General features: G+C 54.7%; 2 protein-coding genes across 8 annotated transcripts in view; both read right to left on the minus strand.

Moving 5' to 3' along the window:
• Positions 1 to 2: 2 nt before the first annotated feature.
• Positions 3 to 17,423, minus strand: CARMIL2 (capping protein regulator and myosin 1 linker 2). Of its 3 annotated transcripts, none has more exons than XM_090149774.1 (40): positions 17,241 to 17,423; positions 16,185 to 16,276; positions 15,972 to 16,022; positions 15,783 to 15,842; positions 14,725 to 15,155; positions 14,361 to 14,458; positions 14,051 to 14,121; positions 13,503 to 13,576; positions 13,031 to 13,106; positions 12,874 to 12,962; positions 12,508 to 12,602; positions 12,091 to 12,177; positions 11,871 to 11,980; positions 11,676 to 11,753; positions 11,464 to 11,540; positions 11,284 to 11,388; positions 11,051 to 11,120; positions 10,841 to 10,922; positions 10,533 to 10,629; positions 10,210 to 10,267; positions 9,515 to 9,687; positions 8,993 to 9,061; positions 8,647 to 8,740; positions 8,482 to 8,577; positions 8,231 to 8,359; positions 7,598 to 7,711; positions 7,274 to 7,449; positions 6,968 to 7,055; positions 6,494 to 6,613; positions 5,457 to 5,523; positions 4,457 to 4,662; positions 3,100 to 3,203; positions 2,359 to 2,755; positions 2,008 to 2,127; positions 1,757 to 1,793; positions 1,575 to 1,643; positions 1,211 to 1,456; positions 1,033 to 1,134; positions 857 to 949; positions 3 to 778 (listed from the first exon to the last, which is right to left on the minus strand). In XM_090149774.1, exons 1-40 carry the CDS (start codon positions 17,278 to 17,280, stop codon positions 603 to 605), a joined length of 4,617 nt encoding a protein of 1,538 aa, XP_090005900.1. In that variant the 5' UTR covers positions 17,281 to 17,423; the 3' UTR covers positions 3 to 602. The 3 variants fall into 3 exon arrangements, with proteins under 3 accessions (XP_090005900.1, XP_090005901.1, XP_031471043.2); XM_090149775.1 differs by having other exon boundaries at positions 2,359 to 2,752; positions 14,725 to 14,846; positions 17,241 to 17,421; XM_031615183.2 differs by having other exon boundaries at positions 14,725 to 14,846; positions 17,241 to 17,421.
• A 1,765-nt stretch (positions 17,424 to 19,188) lies between these two features.
• CTCF (CCCTC-binding factor) overlaps positions 19,189 to 26,185 on the minus strand; it is a 30,150-nt gene continuing 23,153 nt past the window's right edge. For all 5 annotated transcript variants that reach the window (XM_031615199.2, XM_031615200.2, XM_090149782.1 and 2 more), the window contains exons 7-11: positions 25,821 to 25,981; positions 25,214 to 25,396; positions 24,627 to 24,762; positions 21,970 to 22,137; positions 19,189 to 20,764 (exon numbers count right to left, since the gene is read on the minus strand). In XM_031615199.2, the coding sequence (XP_031471059.1) occupies positions 20,583 to 20,764; positions 21,970 to 22,137; positions 24,627 to 24,762; positions 25,214 to 25,396; positions 25,821 to 25,981 (830 nt within the window). In that variant the 3' untranslated portion in view covers positions 19,189 to 20,582. The remainder of the gene's footprint in view (positions 20,765 to 21,969; positions 22,138 to 24,626; positions 24,763 to 25,213; positions 25,397 to 25,820; positions 25,982 to 26,185) is intronic.

A 26,185-nucleotide genomic window follows, 5' to 3' on the forward strand; every position in this document is an offset into this window, starting at 1 on the left:
AAAAAAAAAAAAAAAGGCAGGGGGGACGGGGGAGGGGAACAAACAAACAAACAAAAAAAACCAACCAAGCATCTTGCTTCTGTGTCGTAAACATCAGTGCAGGGAATGCATTTGGTCCAGAGGTGGAGGGGAGATGGATCTGCTCGCGGTTGCCACAGGAGAAAGCCAACGTGGGGTTTGGGGTGATGCTGGTGGCGGCAGGGCAGTGGTTGGAAAGGTGATGGTTGGAGGTCATGCTGCGAGATCCGTGGGCCTCGGGGTGCTGGAGGGGCAGGTTCCTAACCGTGCCAGCGTTCCCTGCCACCACCTGCAGCACAGCAGCGTGTGCCCATGGTCCAGAGATGGGGATGGTGCTCTGTGCTCCTCCGCCCTTCATGGGGGCTCTGGGGCTGCAGCTCCGTGCCCCGCTGGAGTCCAGCCCGACAGCCCCAGTCCTTCTGCGCCGATGCCCTCGGACCGCTTCCTTCTGGAGGAGATGGTGAGGCTGCCCAGACGCGGGGAGCAGGGCACGGAGCGGCCCTACGTCCCCATCGCTAATCACCCCATCACCGCGTGCTCGCTTGCAGGGTTTTATTGGGAACAGCGCGGCGGCATGCAGGGGCTCACTGTCCCAGGGCCGGCTCCCCCAGGCCCTGCACAGGGCTTCTTTGGTCTACGGCTGAGTCTTGTGCATACACAACAGTCTGTGCTGCGGCTGGCGGCCGCTCCCCGTGCAACGCGCTGCCTGCTGTCCGCGTCTCATCCAGCGCAGCCTGCGACCGGTCCTGCGCTGCGGCGCCTGCAAAACCACAAAGGCTGAGCTGAGCGCAGCTTTGGCTCAGCACAGGGAGCCCTCGGTGCCCGCCCCGTTCCTCACCTCCTGCTTCTGCCGCCGGCCTCGGCTCACCGCTCGCCTCCGGTCTCCGTTTCAGCACAGGCGACCGCCGCAGACGGAGGGGGATGGTGGCAGCTGGGGGGAACACAAGTGGGCGGCACGTTAAAGCGTGGGGACAACGGGAGGTGCGAGGCACGAAGGCCGCGTTTCCCACTCACTTCCCAGCTCCGCCAGGCACTCCGGCTCCCTGAGCTGCTCCTCGTGGACCGAGATGGCCCGGCGGGCCCCGAGCACAGCCAGCCGCGGCGTCAGCCGGTTGTCTGCAACGGGAGACGGGGTCAGGGGGCAAAGCAAGGGCTGATGGCGGCCACCAAGGGTCAGCGGTGCTCCGGGTACCTTCAGCAGCAGAGCAGGGCGATGGGGGCAGCGTGGTGCCGGCGGTTGGCTCCCCAATGGGGCTCCTGCCCGGCCGTGGCAGGCTGCTGCTCCAAGCCTCGCGGCACGGCGGCTGCCCGCTCTGCTCGGGGCCGGCTGAGCAACGCCGGAGCTGCTCACGGCCCAGCACCGTCAGCTCGGCATTCAGCTGCCGCCCCAACGCCTTCCAGGCCGGGCTGGGCTCCGATGGACCCCGCAGGGATGCATCTGTGGGGCAGAGCGTGGGTGCGCAGCCCTGCGACCCCGATGGATGGATCCAGCGCGGGGTGATGGCTCTTGGGTTGGGCATCCTCACCTTGCCCTTCCCCACTGCTGCCCCACGTACCTGTGGACACAGAGTGCGTGCGAGCCTTCAGGGATGGCGGGGAGTCTGCAGAGCTGTCCACGATGTCCCCTGCAAACACAGGCCAGTGGCTTCAGGGTGTGCAGGTCATCGCCCCGTAGCCAAACCAGGGCACACGTGAGGATTCTCAGGGTGTCCCCCAGGGATGAAACAAGGCCCCTCACCATCTGAACCAGCCTTCTTGATCTCGCTGTCTTTGCTCTGCAGTGAAAAAGAAAGAAGGTGACAGATAGAGGGTGTGGGAGGGATGCACAGACTGACACAGTGCATAGGATGACCCCCATCGTAAGGGTCAAGTGACAGGACAGTGGCTGCAAGCAGTGACAGCACCGTTCTGCGTCATCTGCCCCATGGGGCCACCACCTCCACCACCAGCGTGGGTGCAGGCTCTGCCCACAAGCAGCTCCAGCCTCACCTGCTGCTTCTTGCTCTCGGTGACCAGGCCCTTGGTGACACCCATGCGGTGCAGCATGATGTGGACACGCTGCTCGAAGGAGTTGGGCAGCTCCCCGTCGCTCTTCTCCAGGTGTCTCTTCTGTAGGGCAGCAGGATGTTGGCAGGACAAGGGGTGCACGGGTCTATTGGGGGTGCCAGGGGCACCAGGTTCTGCTCAAGGGTCCTCAATCCCACCACCACCACCACCCCCCTTGGTGGGAACAGCACCAGGTGCAACGAAGGGGTCATCCAATGTCCCACCACCACCACCACCTGGCCCAGTGATTGTCATCCAAGAGGACCTTTTGGGACCGGCTGGAGCGATGCTTACCTTGTCCTGCCTGACCCCCAGTGCCTCCTCATCCTCCCCAGGCAGTAGGATGAGGGACTGGGATTTGCCCTCCCTTGAGTACTTGGGCCTGATCCTGCGGGCAGCCTCAGGGGTCTGGCTGTGCTCAGGCTCGGTGCTGAGTGCCCCCTCCTCAGATTTGCTCAGAGCCTTGCCCGGCTCGCCCGCCTTGCTGGGAGCCCGTAAAATGTCACTGAGCATCGACCGCCTGCTCCTGGGGGCCGCCGCACCGCCCTCGGGCTCCTTCTCACAGCGTGAGCTCCGGCTGGATTTGGGCTTCTTGAAAGCAAAAAAATTCCCGATTTTCTTCTTGAGGGTGCGAGAGCTGGAGGATGCCAGAGGGGCTGAGCCTGGGCCGCTCTCCAGCACTGTGGGGCTGCTGGAAGAAGCATAAGGAAGGTCAGCGCAGGGCTGTGTTTTCCCTAATACCCCCCAAATCATGGATCCTTGCCTCTGGCCATTCTCACCAGGTGCCACCAGCATCACCGCCTCCAGATGCCACCACCACAGCCCTTTCCCAACCCCTCCACCCATGGAAACACCCCCATGGGGACACCAGCTCTGCCCCACTGGGTGCCTGGAGCACCATGTGCCATTTCCCCAGCACCTCTTCAACACTCAGCCAGCACAGCAGGTGAAGACAGCCTAGAACAGGGGCACCACGCACGGGGATGGATGTGTGCTGGGACCCAGCTGAGGGCTGCAGCCACCCCCACAGCTTACTGCAGCTCCTCGGTGATGAGCCTCTTGGTGAAGAAGTCCTCCAGGCCCTCATCCACGCGGGTGATGCTCCTGTCCTCACTGTTCTCGTGGGCCACAGGCTGCACCTGTAGGCAAGCACTGCCTTCAGCCACAGGCGGGGCCTTTGAGCCCTGACATCAGCCAAAAACCCCAATGCACCAAGATCATAGAATCGTTAAGGCTAAGATCATCAAGTCCAACCTCAACCCATCCCCCTACGTCCCTCAGTGCCACATCTACCCCCTGTGGAGCCACCAGCTCCCAAGGAGGCTCACTGGGCGCTGGTGCAGGATGGGTGCTGGCACCCACTATCAGAAAGCCCCATCATGCTGTGACCAGGCTGCATCCCAGTTCCAAGCCCTCCCAAAGCCTGGCCAGGTCTCTGACCTCAGACCCGCAGACAGGAAACCTTTGGCAGCGGTGTATATCCCAAGAAAAGGACATCCCTGTCCCCAGCAGGCAATGGAGCTGGTGCTGGGGGAGACCCTGGCGATGAGGTTGCCATCTTCATGGTCTGTGGAGGAAGGTCTGCCCCCAGCACGTGGCACAGCATTGGTGGCATTTCTTGACCAGAAGAAGGCACTTCTCCATCAGCGGTCTCAAACCCTAACACCTTCTCTTTGTGGCTGGATTCGTGCCTCCCCTTCCTCCTCTGACACCAGCGGCTGTGGCCAGGTTGTTTCTGGTGGGTGGCCAGATACTGCCGCATCACAGTGCTGAGGGCACCAGCTGGTGCATTTGGGGTCCAGTCCTGCTTCCACCGACTGCCTTGTAGGCTTTGGGAGCCCCCAGAATCCCTTCCCTGTTCCTCTTGGGTGATGAAACACCCACCAGAGGGTGACAGAGCCGCTGGGGCAGCACCCGGCTGGCTGACAGCCTCCCCCCCAAAGCACCCAAAAGTTGCATTTTGCTTCAAGCCCAGCTGGAGGAGAAGGGGACTGCTGCAGGCAGCATCTCCCCAGCACATCCCAGCCTTTCGGGGTTGGCAGAGCCCAGCCCCAGCCCAGCGTAGGGCTGCATTTTGCTGCTCATTCCTGAGACACAAGAGAACGTTCAGAGGAGAAGGATGAAGGGAGACGCAGCCCCTGGCTTTTTCCCTGCCTCTCCCCCAGCTCCTGCAGTTCTGCATCGCTGATTTATAAACAAGGGACGAGCTCCCAAGCCCCCGACCCGTCCTCTGAGCTCCAGCACACAGAATAATAAAGCAGATGCATCCCACCTCCCTTCATCAGCACGATGAGAGAAAATAATAATCGCAATAAAACAACCCGGCACGCATCCACTTCCCCCCCCCCCCCGCCTCCAGCGCTCAGGAATAAGACACGGCGGCGATGCTCACGGTGGGCTTGCTGGGCGGCTGCTTGTGCCGGCGGTTGGGCCTGGGCCTGGCTTTGGTGCAGTGCTCCAGCCTCTCCCCGGCGGTCGGCAGGTCCATGAGGGTTTGGGCGGGCGGCGTGCCGGGATGCGCGCCGGCGGAGGGCTCAGCATCCTTTGCGGGAGCGGGACGAGCCTTCCCGGCTGCCGGCAGCTCCAGCTCCGAGAGACCTGGCGAAGGGCGAGAAGCCCACCGGTGGGGAGGGGGGAACGCGCGGCCGCGGCGCTGCTGACGGCGGGGAGAGATTGCGCGTCAGCTGTGCAGCGCAGCCGGGATGGATCCTGCTGCCACGCCGACGGCGCTGCGCGGTCCCCCAGGGATGCGGGGGGAGGGAGGGAGGGATGCTCGGGGACCCTTGCAGCGATGCCCACAGAGCAGGCGGCGGCGGCTGCCAGATCCCGATGTTTTCCTCTAATGCCTGGTTAGGTTTTAGGGGAGAGGGCTGGGTTGCAGCCAGTAGGCTTGCTTTGGGTCTGCCTCCCTTCCATGTGCTGTCCCAGCGCTCTCTGCTTACACTCAATCCGGGTTATTTGGGATGCTTTGGGGTCCACGTGCGTGCAAGGGTTTGCGGGGCTCCACAGCCCCCAGCACCCAATGTCACCCAAAGGCCGTGTGCCTTCCCCAGCACCCCCCATCCAAGGTCCTGCCACGCTCCAGCTGCCCCCAGTGCACACGTGGCAGCCAGTTGTACCCCAGAAAATATGCCAACACACCCCGCACAGCTCAGCACCTGCAACACCCACCCATGGGCAACTCCTCCCCTTCCATGCAAAGCCCCCTGGATGCAATAGCTGTGACCCAAATGGAGACATGGACACCTCCTGAGATGTCCTCAAACCTCCCACCCCCACCAGCATCCCTGGAAGGGAGCTCAGGGCATCCTCCCACACTGAGTCAGCCAGGCATTGCAGCACCACGGCACCCCAAATTAATGGTGTGAGCCCTCTGCACTGTGTGCCCTTACTTCTCACAGTCAGCGTGGGCCGAATGCTCCTGAAGTGTTTGTTTTTCCTCCGTAGAGCCATCTTGTACTGCAAGGAGACAAGGAGGGAGGGAGCCTGTAGTGCTTTGCAGTCACCAGTGGTGTGGGGATGGCCAAGGAGGCCGTGGGGGGTTGTGTGGTTTGGGGAGATGGCTGTGTTCCATCACCATGATGTTCATCATAGAATCAGCCATCAAATGCACGAGGTTGGAAGGAACCTTTAAAGTCCACTGAGCTCCAACTCTCTGCTGGGGAGGGCTGGCTGCCCTCTGCCCCCAGAGCCCATCCATGTCCTGGGCACCTCCAGAGATGGGCATGCACAGCTCTGGGCAGCAGTGCCAGTGCCTCACTGCCCTCTGAGTGAAGGATTTCCTCCTGACATCTAATCTGCATCTCCCCTCTGTTAATCTAAAGACATTTTCAAGACATTTTCCCTTGTTCTATCACCATCAGGCCCTGTAGAAGATTGGATCCCTTCCTGCTTGTAAGCTCCCCTCAAGTACAGGAAGGCTGCAGTGATGTCTCCCCAGAGCCTTTTCTACTCCAAGCTAAACAAGCCCAACCCCTCAGCCTTTCTCCATAGGAGAGGTTCTCCAGCCCTCTGAGCATCATCACAGATCATCCATTGTTCATGGATCATCCATCACCACCACGGCTCATCGTTCATGGGTCATCCATCATCACGGATCATCCAGCACCCTGCTGGGACGATGGGACTCGGCCACCTCCGTCCCATAATCACCCCTCCGCCCCCAGGGCTGCGCCCTTCGCATTGGCCCAGCTCATCCCTGGAACCCAAATAACCCACCCACATGGCCAAGGTGCCAGACCCCACGTCACCCCACCTGGGTGCCAGGAGGGATGGGAGCAGCATGGGACATGGCTGGGATGTGCCCCAGGTGCCACAGGCTGCCCTAGCCTGCAGAAGCAGCGACTCTAAGCCTAGCATCATCCCATAAGGCGGATAAAAGCCCACGGGCACTGTCATGCAGAGCGGGGTCACTGGGACGGAGCCCTACCTCCTCTGTTGTGAAGCCTCTCTCGGTTTGCTCCGAGGGGTTCCTGCCCCGTGCCGGCGCAGCAGCATCGTCCTCAGCAGGCTCCAGGAGATCCGGCCCATGCGTGGGGAGGCTCTCTGCCTAAAACCATTAGGAAGCGCTTAAATTATCCCTCTGGCTGAAGTGCTGCTCTGCTCCCTGCCTGCGGCTGGGATTTGCGGGGGATTTAGGGCTGATTAGCTGGCTGCAGAGCTCGGGTGCTCCTGGCCCAGGTGCCGGGTCCATCCTAGCACCCAGCACGCTTCTCCATGGGGTGTGGAGGAGCCATGAAACCTTAACCCTGCTGCAGCCACGCTGGGAGAAGATGACCCTAGAGGATCAGCAGCCTGGTGGGGATCATTTTGCTTTGTGGATAGCAAATCCACACTCATTGTGCTGGGCGGTGCTCAGAGCTCCCCATTCCACATCTCTCCATGGGGACATGGGGACACTCACCAGCTTGCACTGGGCAGCCATCAGATCTCCCAGCACAGCATCCACGATGCAGTCGGCCACGGCAGCGGTGACGGACAGCTTGATCTCACTGGGAGCAGGGAGGGAGATGTCAGGGATGCCACAGGGCCCCATGCAGCAAGGTGAGACGAAGCCCACAGCCCTCCCACCACGATGCTCCAGCAGGAACATCACCCCATGGCCAAACCCCAAACCGGATCCAAGAATGGAGCATCACGTTGTTGGAGTTTCTCCAATCCCAAAACATCTCCATCCCCAGTACGCCAACCAAAGGCACAACACCCGTACTTCAGCTTGCTGAAGACGTCGGTGACCATCTGGTCCAGGATGGTACTGAGGTTGAGGTGCTCCTGGAGGTGGATGCGCTCCGACATGGCGTTGACCAGCTGGTCCCTCGCCCCGCTCTTCTGCACTATGGATGGGCACAGGTTGTGCGCCGCGTCCAGCACCGCCTGCATGATGGCCTGGGGAGGAAAGGGGCATCTCAACAGGAGCTGTGTTCTCCTGTTTATTCCAGGAGATGCCGTGGAGGTGGTAAAAAGGGAGATGTCCTTGGATCTTTGCACTGGGTGGATGAACATCCCAGCCCAGCAGCTCCCCACGTGTTCCCACCTGGATTTCCGGGCCGCAGGTCTGTGATGCTTCCTCCACCAGGCACTCCAGCTTGTGCTGCAGCTTGCCGCTCTGGTGCGGGGCATTCCCTGCTTCGTACAACATGGGCAAGATCTGTGGTGAGGAGAGAGAAGCCATGAGTCATCCATCCCGTGGCACCCTTGCTCTGCTTGGCCTTGGGAAGCGTACACCCATGGAAAAGTGTTGGCTGGGGACTCCCAGTGACCTATTGGGGTTTCCATTAGTGCTGTCCTGCTTTATCTCCCTACAACCCCAGAAGCAAGGACAGGAGATGCGTTGGATGGAAATCTTGGCAGCTCAAACTAGTGGCCGACAACTCTGCCTAAGGCAGCAGGTTGGAACTGGATGATCTTCAAGGTCCCTTCCAACCTAAACCATCTTATCATTCTGTGCAGGTGAGGGTCTGGGGACTTGTTACAGAGGGAAGTTCTAAATTTTGTAGCTCTTCCTGAACATTTTGCAAGCACTCACTCACACACAGCTGCTGTGCTGACGATAGCAATACGCACTGGCTGCCAGTTAATTATGCCATCAATGAATCAATAAACCACTTTGATATGAACGTAAATCCCACAGGCCAAGCGTTTTCTTGCTGTCCCCATGCAGACTCACACTGACGGCCAGGTTGGCATTCCTGATGGCTTCCTCAGCACGGAGGATGTCTGCCTCCATCTCCCTGCCCGGGCAGGAGCTCAGGATGTCAACATGTTTCTGCACACTCAAGCAGATCTCATTCACCATCTGCAGTGCAGAGGAGCCGTATCACCAGCCAGTCCCCATTGCCTCCCAGAGGAGCGTGTAGTGGATGGGAACATTGAGGGTGATGGAGGATGATGGATGATGATGGATGGGGCAACGCTCACCTGCTCGGAGGAGGAGGTCAGGATGCCCTGCTGCAGCCGGAAGGTCTGTGTGGGCAGAGCACGCCGTGTCTGGTTCCTCGCCAAGCAGGATTGGAGCTGTGGCGTGCAGGTGGTCATGAGCAGCCAAATCCAAGCCCTGGTCCCCTCCCCAACCCTCCGTCCCACCTTGTGCACCGCCTCCTCTGTCCTCTCAGGGTTGCTCCGGTACGCCTGCGCCACGTCGCTCATTGGCAGGGGCATGGATTTGAGGGTGTAGTTCCTGCCAGACAGTGCTGGGGTGAGCGGAGGGCACGGACCCCAGCAGGGCAGCCCACTGGGATGCATCTCCTGCAGGTCCTAGAAAAGCTGGGTCCCAGCCAGCCCCAGAGCCCTGGATGCCACCATCCTCAGACTCTGCACACAACCCACTGGTACTGTGTGTGATGCTTTTGGGGACAAGAGGCCCTGGGGACAGTGACATCCTGGTGCATGGCGGCAGCTGGCTGGGAGGACCACACTGCTCCATCCTTACCTCTCCAAAGCCTGAGCCACCTCCAGGAGTCCAAGGGCAGTGGTGTTGTTCCTGTCCCACACCACAGTCCTGAGAAGAGGACAAGAATGAACCACGTATGCTTAGCAAGCAGGACATCAGCCTTGCACGTGACCTCTCACTTGCAGCTGCTGTCCCTCTGCATGCAGAATTTAGTCCAGAAGTGGCATTTAGGAATTGGATAACAGAGCAGAGTGGGACAGTAACTGCATGAGTCCAGCTGTAGCCTGCTGGGCTGTGCAGAAGCAAAAAGCCAGCACACAATGGTGGGGGGTCACCATGTAGGGACTGCTATTCAGCTGCTCTTTTGCCCTTAGTGTGTCACCATATTTGTCACCAGCACCACCAGCTGGCTGGTACAAAACAAAGATCTGGCCACAGCTCCTGACCACCAGCCAGGTCTGTGGTCACAAGGAGCATCCTCCGGTGGCTTTGGCATCACAACCACAGCCATCACCATGCAAAGCAGACCAAAGGAGGAGGTATGCATAACCCTGCTGCTACCTGAGCTTCGTATTGATCTGCAGAGCCTTGGCCAACATCTTGGCACCGGTGTCCCCCATGGCATTGCCGCTGATGTCCAGTGTGGTCAGGCTGGTGTTGCTGCCCAGGGCGCTCAGCAGGACGTTGGTGCCCAGCTTGAGGCGTGACTCGGCCACAGACAGGGACTGGAGGGGCTGAGTGGGGGAACAGGAAGGGAAATGTGGCTGTCACAGTCACAGCACGCCTGGGTGATCATCCTTGCCATGTGGTGGGGACGTGCAGGCTGGTGGCTGCCATAGCAGCCCACATTACACCAGCATCACACCAGTATTACAACACACAAGGGCAACGAGTGCTCAGGAAGCACTGAGGATTGAGCTCAAGTGCCTGGCAGGGAGGAGGAAAGAGGTGGTCGTGGGAAGCTGGATGACAGCCAGGTCACACCATACATTTTCTCTGTGCCTCCAGACAGGCACAGGCTCTCCTGCTTCCCTCTCCCACCTTCCAAACGGAAGCTTAGATGGAGAAGTGAAAGCATCTGCTTTGGATGGAGGAAGAGAAGAGCAATGTGCTCAGACGGCGGTGGAGGAGAAGGGGATCACTGATCCCACCCCATGCTGGATGGAGCCCGGCCGACACGCTGGGTGCACCTGGGATGGATGTTGCTTGGAAGCTGAGGACAGGACGTGGGGGTGGTTGGGACACGCTGTACTCACACAGTCATCCTCCTGGGTTAGCTGGACGATGCGGTGCAGGACGTCCACCAGTCCATCCCTGTGGGGGAGGCAGGAGGTAATGCATGCACCCATGGGTGCTGGGGCAGCCAGCAGAGCCAGCCCCTCTCCTCCTGCCCACACTAGGTGAAGATGTGGTTCTACAGGGATTGGGCTTCCCGTTGTGTTCCCAAGGGATGGGTAGGGGATGACTGACTGACATTCCCTGCCAACCCAGGGCTCGGATGGGGATGGAGAGCTGAGATGGGCGCATGGTGACAGAGGGGATCTCAGCCTGGGGACAAAGCGCTGCAAGTTGCACTCACTTGGATTTGATGTTGAAGTTTTTCCCCAAAGAGACGTGCCGGATGGACTTGCTTCTGCCAATGGACAGCACCAGTGTCACCATATCAGAGTCAAAGCCTGTGGGCACAGACAGCCAGGGGGATACACGGCTTCACAGAGCCCATACACACATTTCGGCAAAGGTTAGCTGAAGAGTTCGCGAGGGCAACAAGCCTTTGGAGCATGAGCGCAGCTATGGGGGTGAGGTGCCTGCTGGGACCCTCCCCATCTTCTAGAAGCTGAGGAGCAGCCCAAGGCAGGACAACTGGGTAAGGAAAAGGCGACCCACCGTTGTCAGACAGATCCAGGTCGCTGATGGCAGTGGCATCGGGGATGAGGTCCTGGATGACCTGAGCTCCTGCCGACCTCAGCTTGGAACAAACAGCAAGACGTCAGTACAAGGGGGGCCCTGCGAATGAGAGGCTGCCGTCGGGACGGTCACTTGGCCCCACAGTGGGCAGGGCATGGACCTGTGGCACCCATGGGTGCTTGCCCTCACCTCGCAGCTGCTAAGATCCAGGTGCAGGTCACTGATGTGGCTGTTGTACGCCAGTCCTTGCAGCATAGCCCTGGAAAAGTCACCAGAGCCACCCATTGATATGAACAACACGGGCTCTGCCCCTCACAGCCCCCCATCCAGCATCCCTGAAAAACTCCAAGTGTGACCACCAGGACCAACATCCACCCCAAATCCACCCCCCAGCAGATCCCAATTCCAATCCCAGCCCATACCTGACAGCATCTGGAGGCAGCTTGGTCCCTGCCATGGAGATGTGCCTGAGTGCACGGGCCTGACTGAAGAACTGCTTGACACTGGGAGAGATGGTTTTCACCCTTCTGGAAAGAAAAGGCACAGAATGGCATCATCTGCCATCACTGGCTGCCCACTCCGCCCCACAGCCTGGGGCTCACCGGTGTGAGTACACGTTTTTGGAGAGATCCAGATGGACCAGGCTGGCACAGCATCCATGGACCAGTGCCCCAAAGAGCTGCAGAACGGCATCAAGAAGTCAGCCAGAGTACAACCCCAAAATGAACCCGAAAGGGAAGAGTAGTGATGAACCCCCACAGAGACAATCAGCTCCAAGCTTCCCCGTGAAGCCACAGCTGGGATTTGGACTCACAGTATCCAGAGAGCAGTCAGTGGCAGCCAGGCTGAGGTGTGTGAGCGAGCTGCACCGGCCCAGGAGGCTCTGCAAGCTCTGGAGGAGAGAGGGTCAGCATCTCACCCAGGACCACGCTTCCCACCCCAACAACCCCAGCACTGATGGTCCCAGGTGCCTCCTTGCTCCTGGTGGCATCTCCCATCCCATCCTCACACTGGTGTCCTCCATGGCCAGGCTGCCAGCGTTCCCTGAGAGGTCCAGGTGCCGGAGAGAGGAGCTGATGGCTTCGTTGGCTGTGAGTGCCTGGCACAGCACGTTCATCCCTGCTTGGGCGGAGGGAGAGATGGGTTTGGGCAGTAGGACATGGCATCCCTCAGCATCACACCCTCACAGGGGTCCGCACAGCCTCTCCAGGAGTTCTGCTGGTCCATACCTTTAGCACTGAGCATTGTCCTGGCCAAGTTGAGGCTCTGCAGGCCAACGGGTCTCTCCTCACAGAGCCGGCTGAAGGCAATTATCCCTGGGAAGAACAGAACAAGCCCTCAATATCTGCCAGCACAAGCAAGAACCCACGTCATGTGGAAGTTGGGCAGTGTGGGCACCACCATGGGCAAAGGGATCCTAGGATGCCCAGAAAGGTGGTGGTGCCCCATCCCTGCAGACAGCCAAGGTCAGGTTGCACGGGGCTCTGAGCACTGATGGAGCTGTGGGTGACCTCACTCAGTGCAGGGAGTGGGACCAGCTGGTCTTTAAGGTCCCTTCCAACTCAAACCACTCCATGATGGTGAAGGGGCGGGATGTGAGATCAAACCACAGCTTGCGTGGGCTTGGATTCACCCCCATGGAGTACCTCTGTCTTCCAGCTGGTTGCCAGCGAGGTTGATGGTGTGCAGGACGGACTCAGGATGTCTGCTGAGTGCCTGGGCCATCCTTTGAGCAAAGTCACTGTGGAGAGCAGGACACCCACCCCATAGAATTACCAATCAATAACAGAGCATTCTGAGGGCAGGCTGCAGGGGACGAAGCATCCAATCCCTGTGCAGGGCTGTGGGTCACCAAGAGACTTCCCCTCATCTTCCTCCGCTCTGTGCCAAACAGACCCAGAGCCCTCAGACCCCTCCCCATCTCATAGCCCTCCTTTGGATGCTCCCTAACAACTCTATGTCTTTGTATCGAGGTGCCCAGGCTGAGCTGTGGAAGCGAGGACTTCCCTTACCCCCTCAGCCCACTGTTCTCCAACACCAGCTCCTCCAGCATCACCGACTTGCTCAGCATGTAGAGCAGCTGCTCGGCGATCTCCTGGTTCTGCAGGGGCACAAAACTGCTCAGATCCCAGCCCTGGAGGCAGATCAGCTCCCCGCGTGGACACTCACCAGCCTGAAGTCCTTGCAGGAGAGCTTCGTGAACCACAGGTTGAAGGACAAGGCGGCCACGCTGAGCGCCACGTCCCTGTGGGGTGACAGAGTGCTGCAGCCCCCCATGCTCACCCCCAGGCACGTGGCTCCAACCCACGTGAGAGCACAAACAGGGGCAGGTGGCAGGGCTCATACAGAGCTTCACATCTGTGAGCAGAGCCGGCTGCTTTGCATAGGGAAACGCCTGACTGGTGAGAGCCTTCAGCTCACACCTCTGCACAGGGCTGCCAGGCTCATGTAAGGGCTCAAAGCGAAGGCTGCCCAGCCTCGTGCCCCATGGGACAGGGCTGCTGGCTGCGTGGGCTCAGAGGAAGCAAGCAGAGGTTGCAGATGTGCTCTCCTTGAAGCACAAAGCTATGAGGTGTGACAGCAGCAAGCCCTGCCATGGCTGGTGAGGATGGGGACGAGGCGGTGCTGCAGAGGGACTCACCGGCTCTCCAGGTGGCTGAAGTCCAGCAGGTTGAACTCCCGGCAGTCTTGGCCGTGGTAGATGTTGTCCACATCCTGCTCAGGGGACAGACGTACAGACAGGGCTCAGTGCCACCTCCTGTACCTCCAGTGCCCCAGAGACACAGATATCCCCTGAGCCTCAAAGCACGTGTCTCAAATGGATGGGAACCTTCACCACTGCTTGGTGGCTCCCTGGTCCTGGATATTGGCCAGAAGAAGCCAGAGGGAAATAGGAACCACTGTGGTGGAAATGGGGACTTGGAGTGGTCACCGTGCACCAGGACAAGGGGACAGCCTGACCACGGGTCAGACCTCAACTATCTCCAAGGATGGGGGCATCCATCTTGTGGGTGTACGGGCATCCTATTGACCTGCATGTGTCCCTGCACAGCTGTCCCATGGATTGCCCTCCATGGGGATGCTGGGATGTACCCAGCCCTGCAAGGAACCCAGGAGCATCCCATTTCATCCCATTCCCCTGCCTTCCCAGCGGCACGTTGGGATGCTCTGTGGTGTGGGGAGACTCACCCACTGGATCTCCTCACGGAAGGCAAAGCCATTATAATCACATAACGCAGCGTAGGTCTCCGAAAAGCCACCTGCAAAGAGAAGGCAATGTTGCAAGCAGTGCTTCCCAAGGAAACATGCAAAGGACTCCTGAGATGGGCAGAAAGCAGGAGAAGGAAGGCAGGGCTCTCCTGTCCCTCTTCAGTGGGATCAGAGCATCCTGCCTGGTCCACAGCTGTTTTGATGGGGAGGGTGGCACCCTGGCTGTCCATCCTTGCATGTCCTGTCCCTTTTTTGGAGAGCTGCCCCATGGGATGGGCTGTGTGCTTACCACAGGGCCCCTGGTTGCTCTGCAGCATCTCCTCCAGCGAGTCCGTGACCATCCGGATCCTCTCGTACAGGTTGGGGGGTGAGTTCTTGAGCAACGTCCTGGGGAAGGGCAGGAGGGCATGCTGGAGGGCTGGCAGGGCATCCCCACCAGCTCTGAGCCCTGTGCCAAGCTCAGACAGTGACCAGAAGCATTCATCCCAACGTGATTGAGTGATAGGATGGAACAGGGCACTGGTTTGGCCTCCATCAGTGTGGCTTTCTCCTAGTGCAAGGACCCAGCCTATATTTTGGGTCTTTCTGAGCAAATAGGCGACACGACCCCTCAGATGCCTACATGACAACCCCGAGGAGCAGAGGAGCCTTACCCAGGGGATGAGTCTGGAAAGACCTTCTTAAGTGACATGGTGACATGGACAACAACTTGCTCCAAGTCATCGAAGGACATGAGCCGGAAGGCGTACGAGGATGTATCTGTTTCTATGACAACCTGCAGAGTGTCCAAAGGATGGGAGATGCCTGGGAATGCTGGCAGCATCCCTGAGCCCGCAGGCACAGCAGTGACAGCAGCCAGGCACTCGCCTTTGCTCATCATCCTCTCTGCCTGCACCGGGTAGAGTTGAGAGCACCAGGTAGATGGGATGAACTGTGTTAAAAATGATGTGATGTGCCAGAATAAGGCATCAGTCCCCCCCAGGTTCAGTGTAAAAGCAGCCCCAAACAGGGAGGGAAGAGTGCTTAACCTGCAGCAGCTGCAGGATGATGCTGGTTCAGTGCCCACGGTCCTACAGCCATTCATCTGCAAGAAAACCCCCTGCCCTCTTGCCGCACCAAGCAGCCCCCAATGAAGGTTTCCTCCCTGAATTTCTTTAATTGGGTTTCGAGGCCTTTTTTTAGCTTTCAGCTCCTCCCAGATCCCATGGCAACACTCTCCCTGATTTAATTACAGGCTGGCTGAGCCGCAGGAGGAAGACACGGCGATCTGCTGGGACCGCCTGCGGGCCGCTCGCTGCTCCAGAGCCAAGCACAGGTGCTGGGGTTTCTGCTCTCTCCCCCAGCTCAGATCTGCAGCCTGCTGCTAAAGCCCAGGCAGGAGCCCTGCTTAGAGCTGGAACGCTTCTTTCTAACAATGCTTTAAAGAGCAAAATAAAGATCGGATGCCAACGGGGACCACAGCCCCGCGTTTGGCTGAGATGCACCATTGAGGGCATCCCACTCCTCTCCATGCTCTGTCCCCGCTGCATTGCTGCCCGGCTCTAAGAGGATTAGTGAGGTTTAACACACTCTCTGGCTAAATTTGGCCTCGCCTGGGTTAAGCCAGCCACACTTTATCACCTTGTCCCCACCAGCAGGAGCAGCCACCACGGCCGGGGCCACAGCCATGCTTGTCCCCAGCCCCATGGGGTCCCCCTGTGGTGCCACTCACCACGCTGGGCTCTCGCACAGTGATGTCCCTCACCTCCAGGAAGCTGAAGCTGCTGTGCACCTGTGGAAGGGGAGCGCTGGAGCAGCACAGCATGGATGGATGGGACCCATCCTCCACCCCATGCCAGCCCCCCATTTTATTTTCCCTATCTCATCCCACACTGCAGCCCTGATGGAGCCCAGAACTCACCCTGACCGGCAGCATGGCCAGCAGCACGTAGGCTCGCCAGGGTGTCAGCACCTAGATGGGGGAAATCAGTGTGATGGGAGTGGGGTGAACATTGAATACAAACAATGCAGCCTGCAGTAGGGCCAGGGCAGAGAGTGGGGTGCTGTGCTGGGGTCCCCCCACGTGGATTTTGGGCTAAATGCAAAGGGACACTGCACAGGACTCTGCACCTACCAAAACGTAGTCGTCGTACTTGGATTTCACCTGCAGCTGCACGCTCTTGAGCAGAAGGATCTGTTTTGCCCCCAGGGAGGCGGCGATGCCCTCTGTAAGGATCGGTGTTGGGGTTACTCTTGTATGGCTGCCTTGCACGCACACAGCAATCCTCTCCCCCCCATGCCAGGAGGCAGCATTGAGGGCACACATACCATTGGCATCCAGCTCCCCTGACCCACAGCAGCAGCCCCCATTGCATCCTTCCAGATGGGCCATAACTCCACCAAACCATCCCTGATCACCAGTGGGATGCAGAACCACACTGTCCTACACTGTGCCTGTCTAGCTGAGTTCTGCCCTCCCTGTGGGACATCCAGGATTGAGTTCTGCCCACGCGTTCCTTTGGAAACCCCCTTTGGCCACAACGTGCATCAGTCACCACACGTGCTGACCCTGTTTGTGTTTGCAACCTTTGTCTCCATTGCTCAGAGGACGGCAGCGCCGCGAACACAATCGCTCATCCCCATGCAAAACAGCCAGAGCTGTGGTGGTGACACTGAGCCCTGCTGCTGGCAGAGCTCCTGCACCCAGAGCTCCTCTGTCAAAGCTCTCGCTTGGATTTCCGCATCCCTGCACTGCATGGTTTCACCCAGCCCCATCTCTGCACACCCATCCCGGGGTGGGTTTCTATTTGTGTGCCCACGGGGACTCCGCTGTCTCGGTTAGCACCAGACAAGGAGGGCAAAATCAGAGCATACAGGTCCCCATTGCATCATCCCTTTTGCAGCCCTCCCTGCCCGCCTGGGAACCCCACCACCAGCAAACCCCGATGGCCAGTGGGAGCTGCACAGAACCACATCCTTGAGATTCCAGCCTGGCTTTTTGGGGACACTTTTGGCCTCTGCAGCATCCTTAACAAGCAGGCTTGGCAAGCAAGAGCGAACCTGCTCAGAACTCCCTAAGATGTGGCTGCGGGCCACGAGGAGCTCAAAGCAGCCCTGCCAGCCCCAGTGCAGCCACGGGCTCGAGGAGGCCCTGCACCAACGGTCATCCACACAGCACAGCATCGCTTACCTTGCAGCTCAGCAGGGATCCCTCCGGGGGACACGGCCATGGCGGGGCGAGCAGCGCAGCGGGGTCAGGGCAGCATCCTCCAGCACAGCCCCTGCTCGGTGTCGGGAGGAAGCACTGAGGTTACCAACTGGCAGCACCTCCTCCCCCTCGCTGCACTCGGTGCCTCTTCCTGCCCCGTCAGGCAAGATTTACCCAGCCAGCAAGAGATGAGAGATGAGAGCGACGGAGCCTGCAGCCCACGCAGCACCCGCGAGACCCTGAGAGCATCTTTGAGCTTACAAGGGGGCCACGAACAGCGCCTTCAAGCTCGGAGGCTCGCCGGTGTCCTCTTGCCCTACAGAGAGACTGGTTTTGGGAACATATTCCTGCTTTGGTAGATGGAGGTGAGTGGTGAGTGAGAGAAGACTTGCTCAGAACATGGGGAAGTCATCCTGCTCGTGTTGGGCACCTGGAGGGACTGCTGATGTAGACGGGCACTGGTGTTCATCACACTACGGTGCCCCCTGGCCAGCCATGGCTGGTGCCCCAAAAAGCAGGATTGCCTGTTTGAGCAATGCAGCAGGCACTCTGCTTTCCCAGGGAAGGCTCCAGACAGACTCCATCATAGAAGCACTCCTGGATGGAGCAGAGCTGTAGAACTTCAGACCCAGTGTTTGCCAGCGTTGGCTCAGCGGCCACCACCAGAGTGGTGCTGTGGACACCAGAGGTTGCAGCATTTTTGAAACGAATCTTAAGCATAAAAGTGAAGGCAGGAAGCAATACCCCTGCGGGGATGGCTGTCTCCAGAGCCCAACCACAACACATGGCAGCTTTGTATCAGAAGCCTTCCTGAGAGCCTCGTCATGTCAGGAAAAGGAAGAGCGGCAGCCATGCCCAGCCCAGGGTGGTCCTGTCTGGATCTATGGCTTTTCCAGGACTACAGGACAGCAGGCTTACTGGCTCTCAGGAACAAAACTGAGTGTGATCTGACTATTGGTCCCCAAATCTTCCTTCTTACCCTTCTTGAAGACAGACAGGATCATCTTCCAGGTATCACAGACCTCCTCAGGTCAACTACAAGGTTTCAAAGCTGATGGACCATGGCCTCACACTGGTTTCCTCAGCACCCTCAGATGTGTCTTTCAGGCTGCCATTAGGTTTGGGCTCCAGGAGGTCACCAAGCAGCAAGATAAGAGCATCACTGAATATCTTGATCTCTCTTCCATGTTTTCCATGTCCTGCTCTGTTAAACAGCAACCTGGCCTTCTCCTTAGCTGCAGCTCTTCCTGTTCCAGAAGCTTTGTGAGGACAAGAGTAGAAACAGTCATTAGTTTTTCTCCCACAGGAGCAAAAGAGAAAGCCATGGTTGATACTTCTTACCCCTCAGTCTGACACCCTCAGCTGTAACACAGGAGGAATCAGTCCCTCTGAATGTGGAAGCTCCCAGCAATTGGGATCAGGTGCCCAAGCCAGGAGACCCAGCTCAAACTGAATGCAAAACCAAGGCACGGTTAGTGAGCACACACAGAAACCAGGTCAGCCAGCAAGGCATGAGGTGACAGATATGTGAAGGGGGATGCTCACAGGTACTGCTCCCATCCACACCACACCCTCAGCTGGGCTGCTGTAAGGTCACCACAGAGTCATCAAATCAGTGAGCAGCCAGTCCAGCACCTTTCAAGTAAGTGTCCTCTTGGCCACCCTCTCTCCTGGAGCACAGCAGGGCTGTAAGGTAACCGAGCACACTGCCTACACAACAACCAGTTATCTGCACGCTACCACTCGCAGCTGACAGCACATCATGATTTAATTCCACCACCCTGCACTCAGGGCTCGGTGGGGGGAGGAACACCCACAATGAGAGCAGAACCAGCAGCACAGCAACAGCTGCTCCCTGCTCCCATTGTCCTGCAGCACCCTTCCAGGAGGGGCTGTGCAGCCCAAAGAAAGCAGCCAGCGAGCACACACGTTAATCCATTATTATTTATTAGCTGTACAGCAGTATATTCTCCTTCCCAGCTTTCAAACCCCATTACATATTTTATAACAGTATTTTTTTTTTTTCCATGTTGGCTTCCTAAAATAATGAAAAATATCACACAGTACAGCTAAGTACAAAAATGCATCAACCTAGAGTCTGATAGCTAAACTGATAGCTCTCTTAAAAGCGATACATAGAAGAAAAATTTGTTTGAAATCAGCAAGACTGAGGCTCTATAAAAAGCTTACATATTTTAACATGTGACAGTTTCATATACAGGCATCATTTGTATTTCACATTATTCCTTTTGTCTTTATTAGAGATCCAAAATTGTGTAATTACTGACCTATTAAAATTTCCCGGCCCAGGTTTTTGAGGGCTGCAGTGACCCACTTAAAAATCACCACTTCTGTCTTAACAAAGGATTCATAAACACAAAATACAACTACAAGATAGAGCAAAGAAAACGTAGTCGTGAGGTTATAACTCAAAAAGAAGGTTCCTTACATGTTTCCAATGCTGGTTCTGTGTGCTTTAAAACCAGCTTTCACCTGTGGGTTTCTGCTGTTCCACAAGCAATAGCATTGGGTACACATCTCCTCTATGTGATCAGTTATCAACAGCTTTTCCAACATTTACACTATTGATCCTCTCATCACTTAGTTCAAAAGGAATTAAAATACCAGGGGTTTATTTCAACTGTATTTTTGCATACCTCTTAATTAATGGAAAAAGATTAAAATGTAAAAAAAAAAAAAAAAGTTATTTACAAGCTTGACCATTACAGAAATGCTTTGCAGAAAGCAAAGCATATTAAGGACAGAAACCAGTTGGAGCATGCCAAAACTACCGTGTGCAGCCGACTTGGAGAACCAGAGCTAGTCAGTGGGGGAAAGCAAAAAACATTTAAAAAGTCTAGAACCCTCCCAAGTCTGCATTTACAGTTAAAAACACTACTGAGAGAAGGAGGTTCAAGGACTCTGGGAACTGGAAGGGCAAAGTCCGGAGTGGTTTACCACATATTCTAGTCAAGGCTTCCACTTCTGTATCATAAAACTCGTTGCACGTAAAGCTGGCCGTCCGAGGACCCTGTTTACAATGCAGTTCAGAACAAAACTAATCAAGCACCTCACGGGAAACCCTCATGGACTCCGAAGCATTTCCTAATGTTCCATGATCCTGTAATGCTAACATAAAACAGCAAGTTCTAGTTAAATCACATTCTAACATCATTTTGAAGTTTTATTTCCCAGTATGTTTGGTAAAATGGTCTAAAATGATGCATTTCCCAAAGCCAAGAAAAAAAGGTAAAAGGAAAAATAGATTTGAGCCGCTTAAACACAGCCCAGGCCAGTTCAGTCATCCGGCGAGGTCTTCCTCCATCACCGGTCCATCATGCTGAGAATCATCTCAGGAGTGAGGTCTCCATTTGGAGCTTCCACTACAGCAGGCTGAGCTTCCTCCTCTTCCTCTACTGTTTCTGCATCAGGTTCTTTCTTTACTTCAACTATAATGTTTTCGATTTCACCAGTGTTCTGGTCTTCAACCTGAATGATTGCTGCAGCTGGAGGGGCAGAAAACAAAGGGGGAAAGAGGAAAACAACAGCTTTTAGCCAGTTGCAGAGCTGTTATCAGATGACTTCTCAGTACATATTTAGGACTTTTGTATGGAAAAAGGTGAGACCCACAGTGAAGGCACTCCCACTTCATGGGAGGGTGACTCAAGCCACTTCACCCATCTACAAACCTTCCATTTCACAGAATCACAGAATGGCTTGGGTTGGAAGGGACCTCAAGGATCATGAAGTTCCAACCCCCCTGCTGCAGGCAGGGCCACCAACCTCCACATTTCATAGCAGCCCAGGCTGCCCAGGGCCCCATCCAACCTGGCCTTGAACACCTCCAGGGATGGACGGGGCATCCACAGCCTCTCTGGGCAGCTGTTCCAGCACCTCACCACTCCCACAGTAAAGAACTTCCTCACCCCTGCATGAAGATGTGCTAACAGTACAAACAGTAGGCACACTGCAACTTTAAGACCACGTTCAAACAATGCCCCTTGCACAGCAGCCAACCAGTGAGGCAACAGATGTGCATGAGAGCAGATCAGACCAGCCCCTCTTCACTCATGGTGAAGAGAAAAGCTTCAAACTGAGGGAAGTCCAGTCACACTTGTGACTACGTCAGCATGAGCAGTTTCTGCAGGCTGTTATGCAGGAAGGCCACACCTGTAGCACTGAGCAGACAGCCAGGCCCCCAGGGAGCTATCACCCCCTGCAGGAAAGGATTTGCCCTTTCTGCTTTGTTCCCAGTATTTTTAACTCAGGCTTTGCACAGTTATTGATTTCTCTTCTTAACAAGAGAACTCCAGAGAGCTGAGGCTACATCTGCACGCTCAGAAATGCAACTCTGAAGCACGCTCATCTGTGCTAAGAATGCCAAGTGATTGTACAAAGTTATGTAAACACTAACTGTACAATAACACAAAGAAATGTGCAGTTTGCACATCTGTGAGTTGAAATAATACTGAAGAAAAAAACATCCTCTCCTTTTTTGCATAGTCTGAAGCAACCCTGGTTCCTCATGACCAGAAAGCACTCGCAATTCATTTCAAGCCAATGGTGCAGCCTTTGCAAAGCACAGACAAGTGCAATTTTTTCAATTTTTTTTTTTTTTTTTAAATAAGCTCCCTTGAGAGGAGCAGTTCTCTTATAAGAATGGTCCAACCAAAGAACAAAAGCAGTTGAAGCAGCATAACAAGTGACTTACGCTGGGATTGCTTTGTTTGGGTGGCAGCTTTGCCTGGTGGTCTCCCTCTCCTCTTCTTACTGGGAGGTGGTGCAGGAGCCTCTGGCTCAACTTCTGGTTCAGCCTCAATTTCTACTGCTGTCTCCTCCTCATCTTCATTATCATCCAAATCTGGTTCAGCGTTTTCCTCTAAAAGAAGCATTGGATCAAGTCAGACTTCAGTTCAAGCAAGACTGAAATACCCACCTACAGAGAAGAACCACCAAATCCTCAGCCATAAGGACTCAAGTCAGAACAAAATGCAAATTTTCTCTGCCAAGAAGCTGGTGGTGTGGATGTCAGTCTGTCACCTCACCTTAGAGGCAAGGAATTGCCACTTAGTCAAGTTTTTTTTTTTTATTTCTATGTTAGGCTATGCAATAAAAGCTCTTCTGAAGGAGCTCAGAGACATAATGGCAGGATGGTGAGCCCTTGTCACAGGCTGCTGGGCAGTTCCATGCCTGTTAGGAACCATTAGATCCCAAAAGTTCCACCTGGTATATTTTCCAATAGACTTCATCTGGCAGCAGTGACTGCAGTGTCTCTATGACACATTCTAGAACTCGAGAGCGATCCAAAATCAAGTTCCAGCCCTCAAGAAACAACAGTGCCATATCTATTTTTTTTGTTGTTAAACGAGTAGGAAACCAGCACTGCAGCTCCCTAAATGGAACTTCATGTCCAAGAACTCAAAATCTTCAGCTGAATGCAACAGGACCACACAAAACTAGGGGGTTCTTAAGAGGTGAACACAGTTCTATAGATCACACATTGTGCTTTCCAATGCCATCAACAAACAGCAACACACCAACCAGTGAACAAAAGGATCTTCCCCAGAACTTCTTTACTAAAGGCAAGAGAGCCCACTACAGTATATTTTAAAGCCACGCAGCTCCCATCCAGCTCTGCATCTTATTGCATTTTGGAACTGATTCCAATCCAACAGGCTCACAGCAAGCTGTATCTTCTTGCAGCTTTTATACTGTTAACTGGGCTAATCACTCCAAACCTTACACCTCCAAGTACTCCCTAAAGTTACCATGTTTAGCACCATCAACAAGCTCAGGACGCCCTGCACGTGAGCAAGGTGATTCATCACAAGGGCCTGTTTTGTCACAGCTTTGCTCACCATTTTCTAGAAAATGTGGAAGTTGTAGAAACTCATGAAGCTGCAGATCAGGAGATAAGAACGCCAAATGCTAAAACTGAACGTAGCTAGAACTGCTTTCTTAGTGCTATTCACTCATGCTGGTGAATTGCTTCTCCATCAGATGACTCCTGAGGAAGTCAGCCCAAACTTGGCAGCTCATCTAAGGCTGAAGGAGCTGTGTCAGCCAGGGAGTCTGAGCCACAAGCACACAAGACCCATCAGCTCACCTAACAAGCATGACTTGTGACCAGCTTCCCACAAACTGCTTTGAAACCCACACACACCATATCAACTAAGGTTCACAAGAAGCCTACAAACCAAACATTAAAAGCAGACACTCCAGAATCACTTGATTTTAATTAGTTTTTATCAAGATGGTTATTTTACTTCGTCCTCTAAATCCTGCCATGTTTTACATGAACTATGAGTTACCCATGCTTTATCCAGTGGACTACAACACACAGTTCCCAAGTATCTGTACAAACATGACTTACTATTAGAGTTTCTGCTGTCAGGATTTGCACAACCACCAGTTTGACCATACTTGTCCAAGTTCCTGTAAAACCTGTCTGTCACTTAAGATTTTCAGATACATTCCCTACCTACATCCCTTCATTAATTACATAAGGGACTTCAGATGAAAGTCTACTTTGCAATACTACTTTAGGAGAATCACCTTTGATCTGGTTGGTCTTTACACCCCATCTGGATTTTCCTGCTGAAGATATGATGGTTTTTCTTCCAGCAGGAAGAAAGACTATGAGCTTTTCCTTCATCAAGAATACCTCAGTGAAGGCAAGCAGTTTATCTGCAGAAACAGTTTGCCTCCCTGTTCTGGAGAAGCTTGTAGACAGCAGCCACTCTATTCTGAATTGCACTTATTTCACCTTTTGACACTTGATTTGACAAGCCAGGTGTCCCTCAACGGCCATCTTCCCAACATCAGTGTATGTGCAAAGACATGTGAGGTGGAAGATACCAACAGCTCCCTGAACCCTTTAATTGGCTCAGCAGGTCTTTCACAACAGCCCATGAATTTACCAGCACTCTCTCTATCATTCTCTTGGACGCCCCCATCCTTTCCTAACAGAAGCAGCCAAGCCTTTCAACACTGGGGTTGGTTGTTCAGACATGCCACATGCTTTCCTGCAGCAAAGTAGGAGCTTATGACATTTCACAGCAGAGAAACAGACCATTTCTTTTGGGATGCTGAAAACACACAGAAAAGCAGGAAGAACAGGGACCGTGCAGCCAAGGCAAGGGGCAACAGAAGTGTCCCTCTCACTTCCCATCTACTTAGCCTTTAGAAGAGGACAGGATGGCAGAAACTGCGCTATCCCCTACAGGCAGTCATCTCTGTACTTTTCTCTGTACTGATCATATACTGTTACTTTTTTTCAGTTACCAGTTACCTACAAAATGGGCAAACACAGCTAACAGAGTGAATCCCAGGTGTGTAGCTCTCAGCATGTGCTGCTCTGTTCCTTACCACTATCAGAGGAATCTTCTTTCTTAGAGCGCATCTTCCTCTTTCGGCCACGTTTGCCCTTCTTTGTCTCTCCTCCATTCTCTCCTTCCCCACCATCTAGGCCAGAACAGTTATCAGCATGTCTGGCCATTGTGTTCTACTCCATGGAAGAAGGAAAAAAAAAACAAAAAAACAAAGCATGCATTGAAATCGAGATCAAGCACTCTGGCCCTATATTTATAAACATATTTTTGATAACCTACTTGTTGTGTTTTTTGTTTTGTGTGCGTCTGTGGGTTTTTTTTCCTTAGTAAAGGAAGAATAATTAGTGAAAGCAACTCAGTTATTTCAATAACTTTCACAAATTAAGTTGAATTTTCACACTGCTTTTGATCTCAATGCTAATGGCAGTATTAGTTCTAAATTATATCAGGTGTCCTCCCAGAAAGAAGCAAGAGCTGCATTTAAAATGTCAGTACAGCCCCTGTACCTCAACCACCCTTCCCTTTGTGGAAGCATGTCATCCTTCCTCTGTTCCCTCCTCCCCACCAGCTTTCATTCCACTCCAAAACAAAACAATGTTAATTCAGAACAGTGTATTCCCTTACCCTGCGAGTGAATGTTTTACCACACTTGGAACAGACAAAGGCAGCAGGGACAAAGTTGGGATCGTGGTATCGTTTGAAGTGCATATCAAGGAGCTGTTTCTGACGGAAGGTTTTATCACAATGGCTACAGGCATAAGGCTTTTCTCCAGTATGGGTCCGTTTATGCATGACCATGTGCCGCTCCTGAGGGACAAGCAAGACATGAAAAGTAACCTGAGAACTCAACAGACACAGAAGAGCTGATTTTTGGCCAAGAAGAGCCCAAAACTTTGGATTAAGAGCAGTATCAGAAAAAGATGATTCTGCAGGGATGGGTGTACATCTTGACTGACAGCACATTCAATCCTAGCTATTCTCATTCCATATGGACTCCCACCAACTCTTTATCAACAGATACACCAGCACTGTGCCTTACCCCCTTCAGAGGGGGGCTCCCTATAGGTGAGCACCACATCAAGAGACAAGGCAACTGAACCCTCCTTCACCCACTCCCTTCAGGAAGGGAGAGCTGATTTCATCTTGACAGGCAGACCGACTTCACAGCAAAGATTCCTCCCTCACGTTCTGTGAGTTGAAGGTCCTGAAAGGTGCCAGCAGCACAGCTTACCTGTCTGCATGCATAATCACACTGGTCACACTTGAAGCGCTTCTCGTTCTTGTGAGACTTTTGATGCTGTATGAGGGCATAGCGCTCATGGAACACAGCATCACAGTAGCGACACTTCTTGCCCTGTTCAATGTAGGAATGCTGCTTTCGCAAATGAACACCTAGGAGCAAAGAATCAGAGGCTTTCATCACCAAAGCTTTCCATGGAAAAGTCCAGCCCACAGTCCCTTAGCACTACTCCCCTCCATATACTCCTGGGTTCAAGTCAGGAGAGCGAACCATTAATTCAGAATTCTACCACAGAAGTAAGACTCACAAATAAAAGCAACCAGAACGATTTATAGGCAGAAATGTCTCCGCCAAGT

Source organism: Phasianus colchicus, chromosome 13 (assembly GCF_987193195.1).
Source record: "Phasianus colchicus chromosome 13, bPhaCol1.hap1.1, whole genome shotgun sequence".
In the NCBI taxonomy this organism is placed as follows: Eukaryota; Metazoa; Chordata; class Aves; order Galliformes; family Phasianidae; genus Phasianus; species Phasianus colchicus.

Coding starts and splice junctions, on each gene's coding strand:
- CARMIL2 (XM_090149774.1), bottom strand. CDS start 17,280: ATGGCCGTGTCCCCCGGAGGGATCCCTGCTGAGCTGCAAG. Junction 9,688..10,209: donor TAACCCAGGAGGATGACTGT/GTGAGTACAGCG, acceptor TCCCCCACTCAG/CCCCTCCAGTCCCTGTCTGT. Junction 779..856: donor GCCGGCGGCAGAAGCAGGAG/GTGAGGAACGGG, acceptor GTGGTTTTGCAG/GCGCCGCAGCGCAGGACCGG.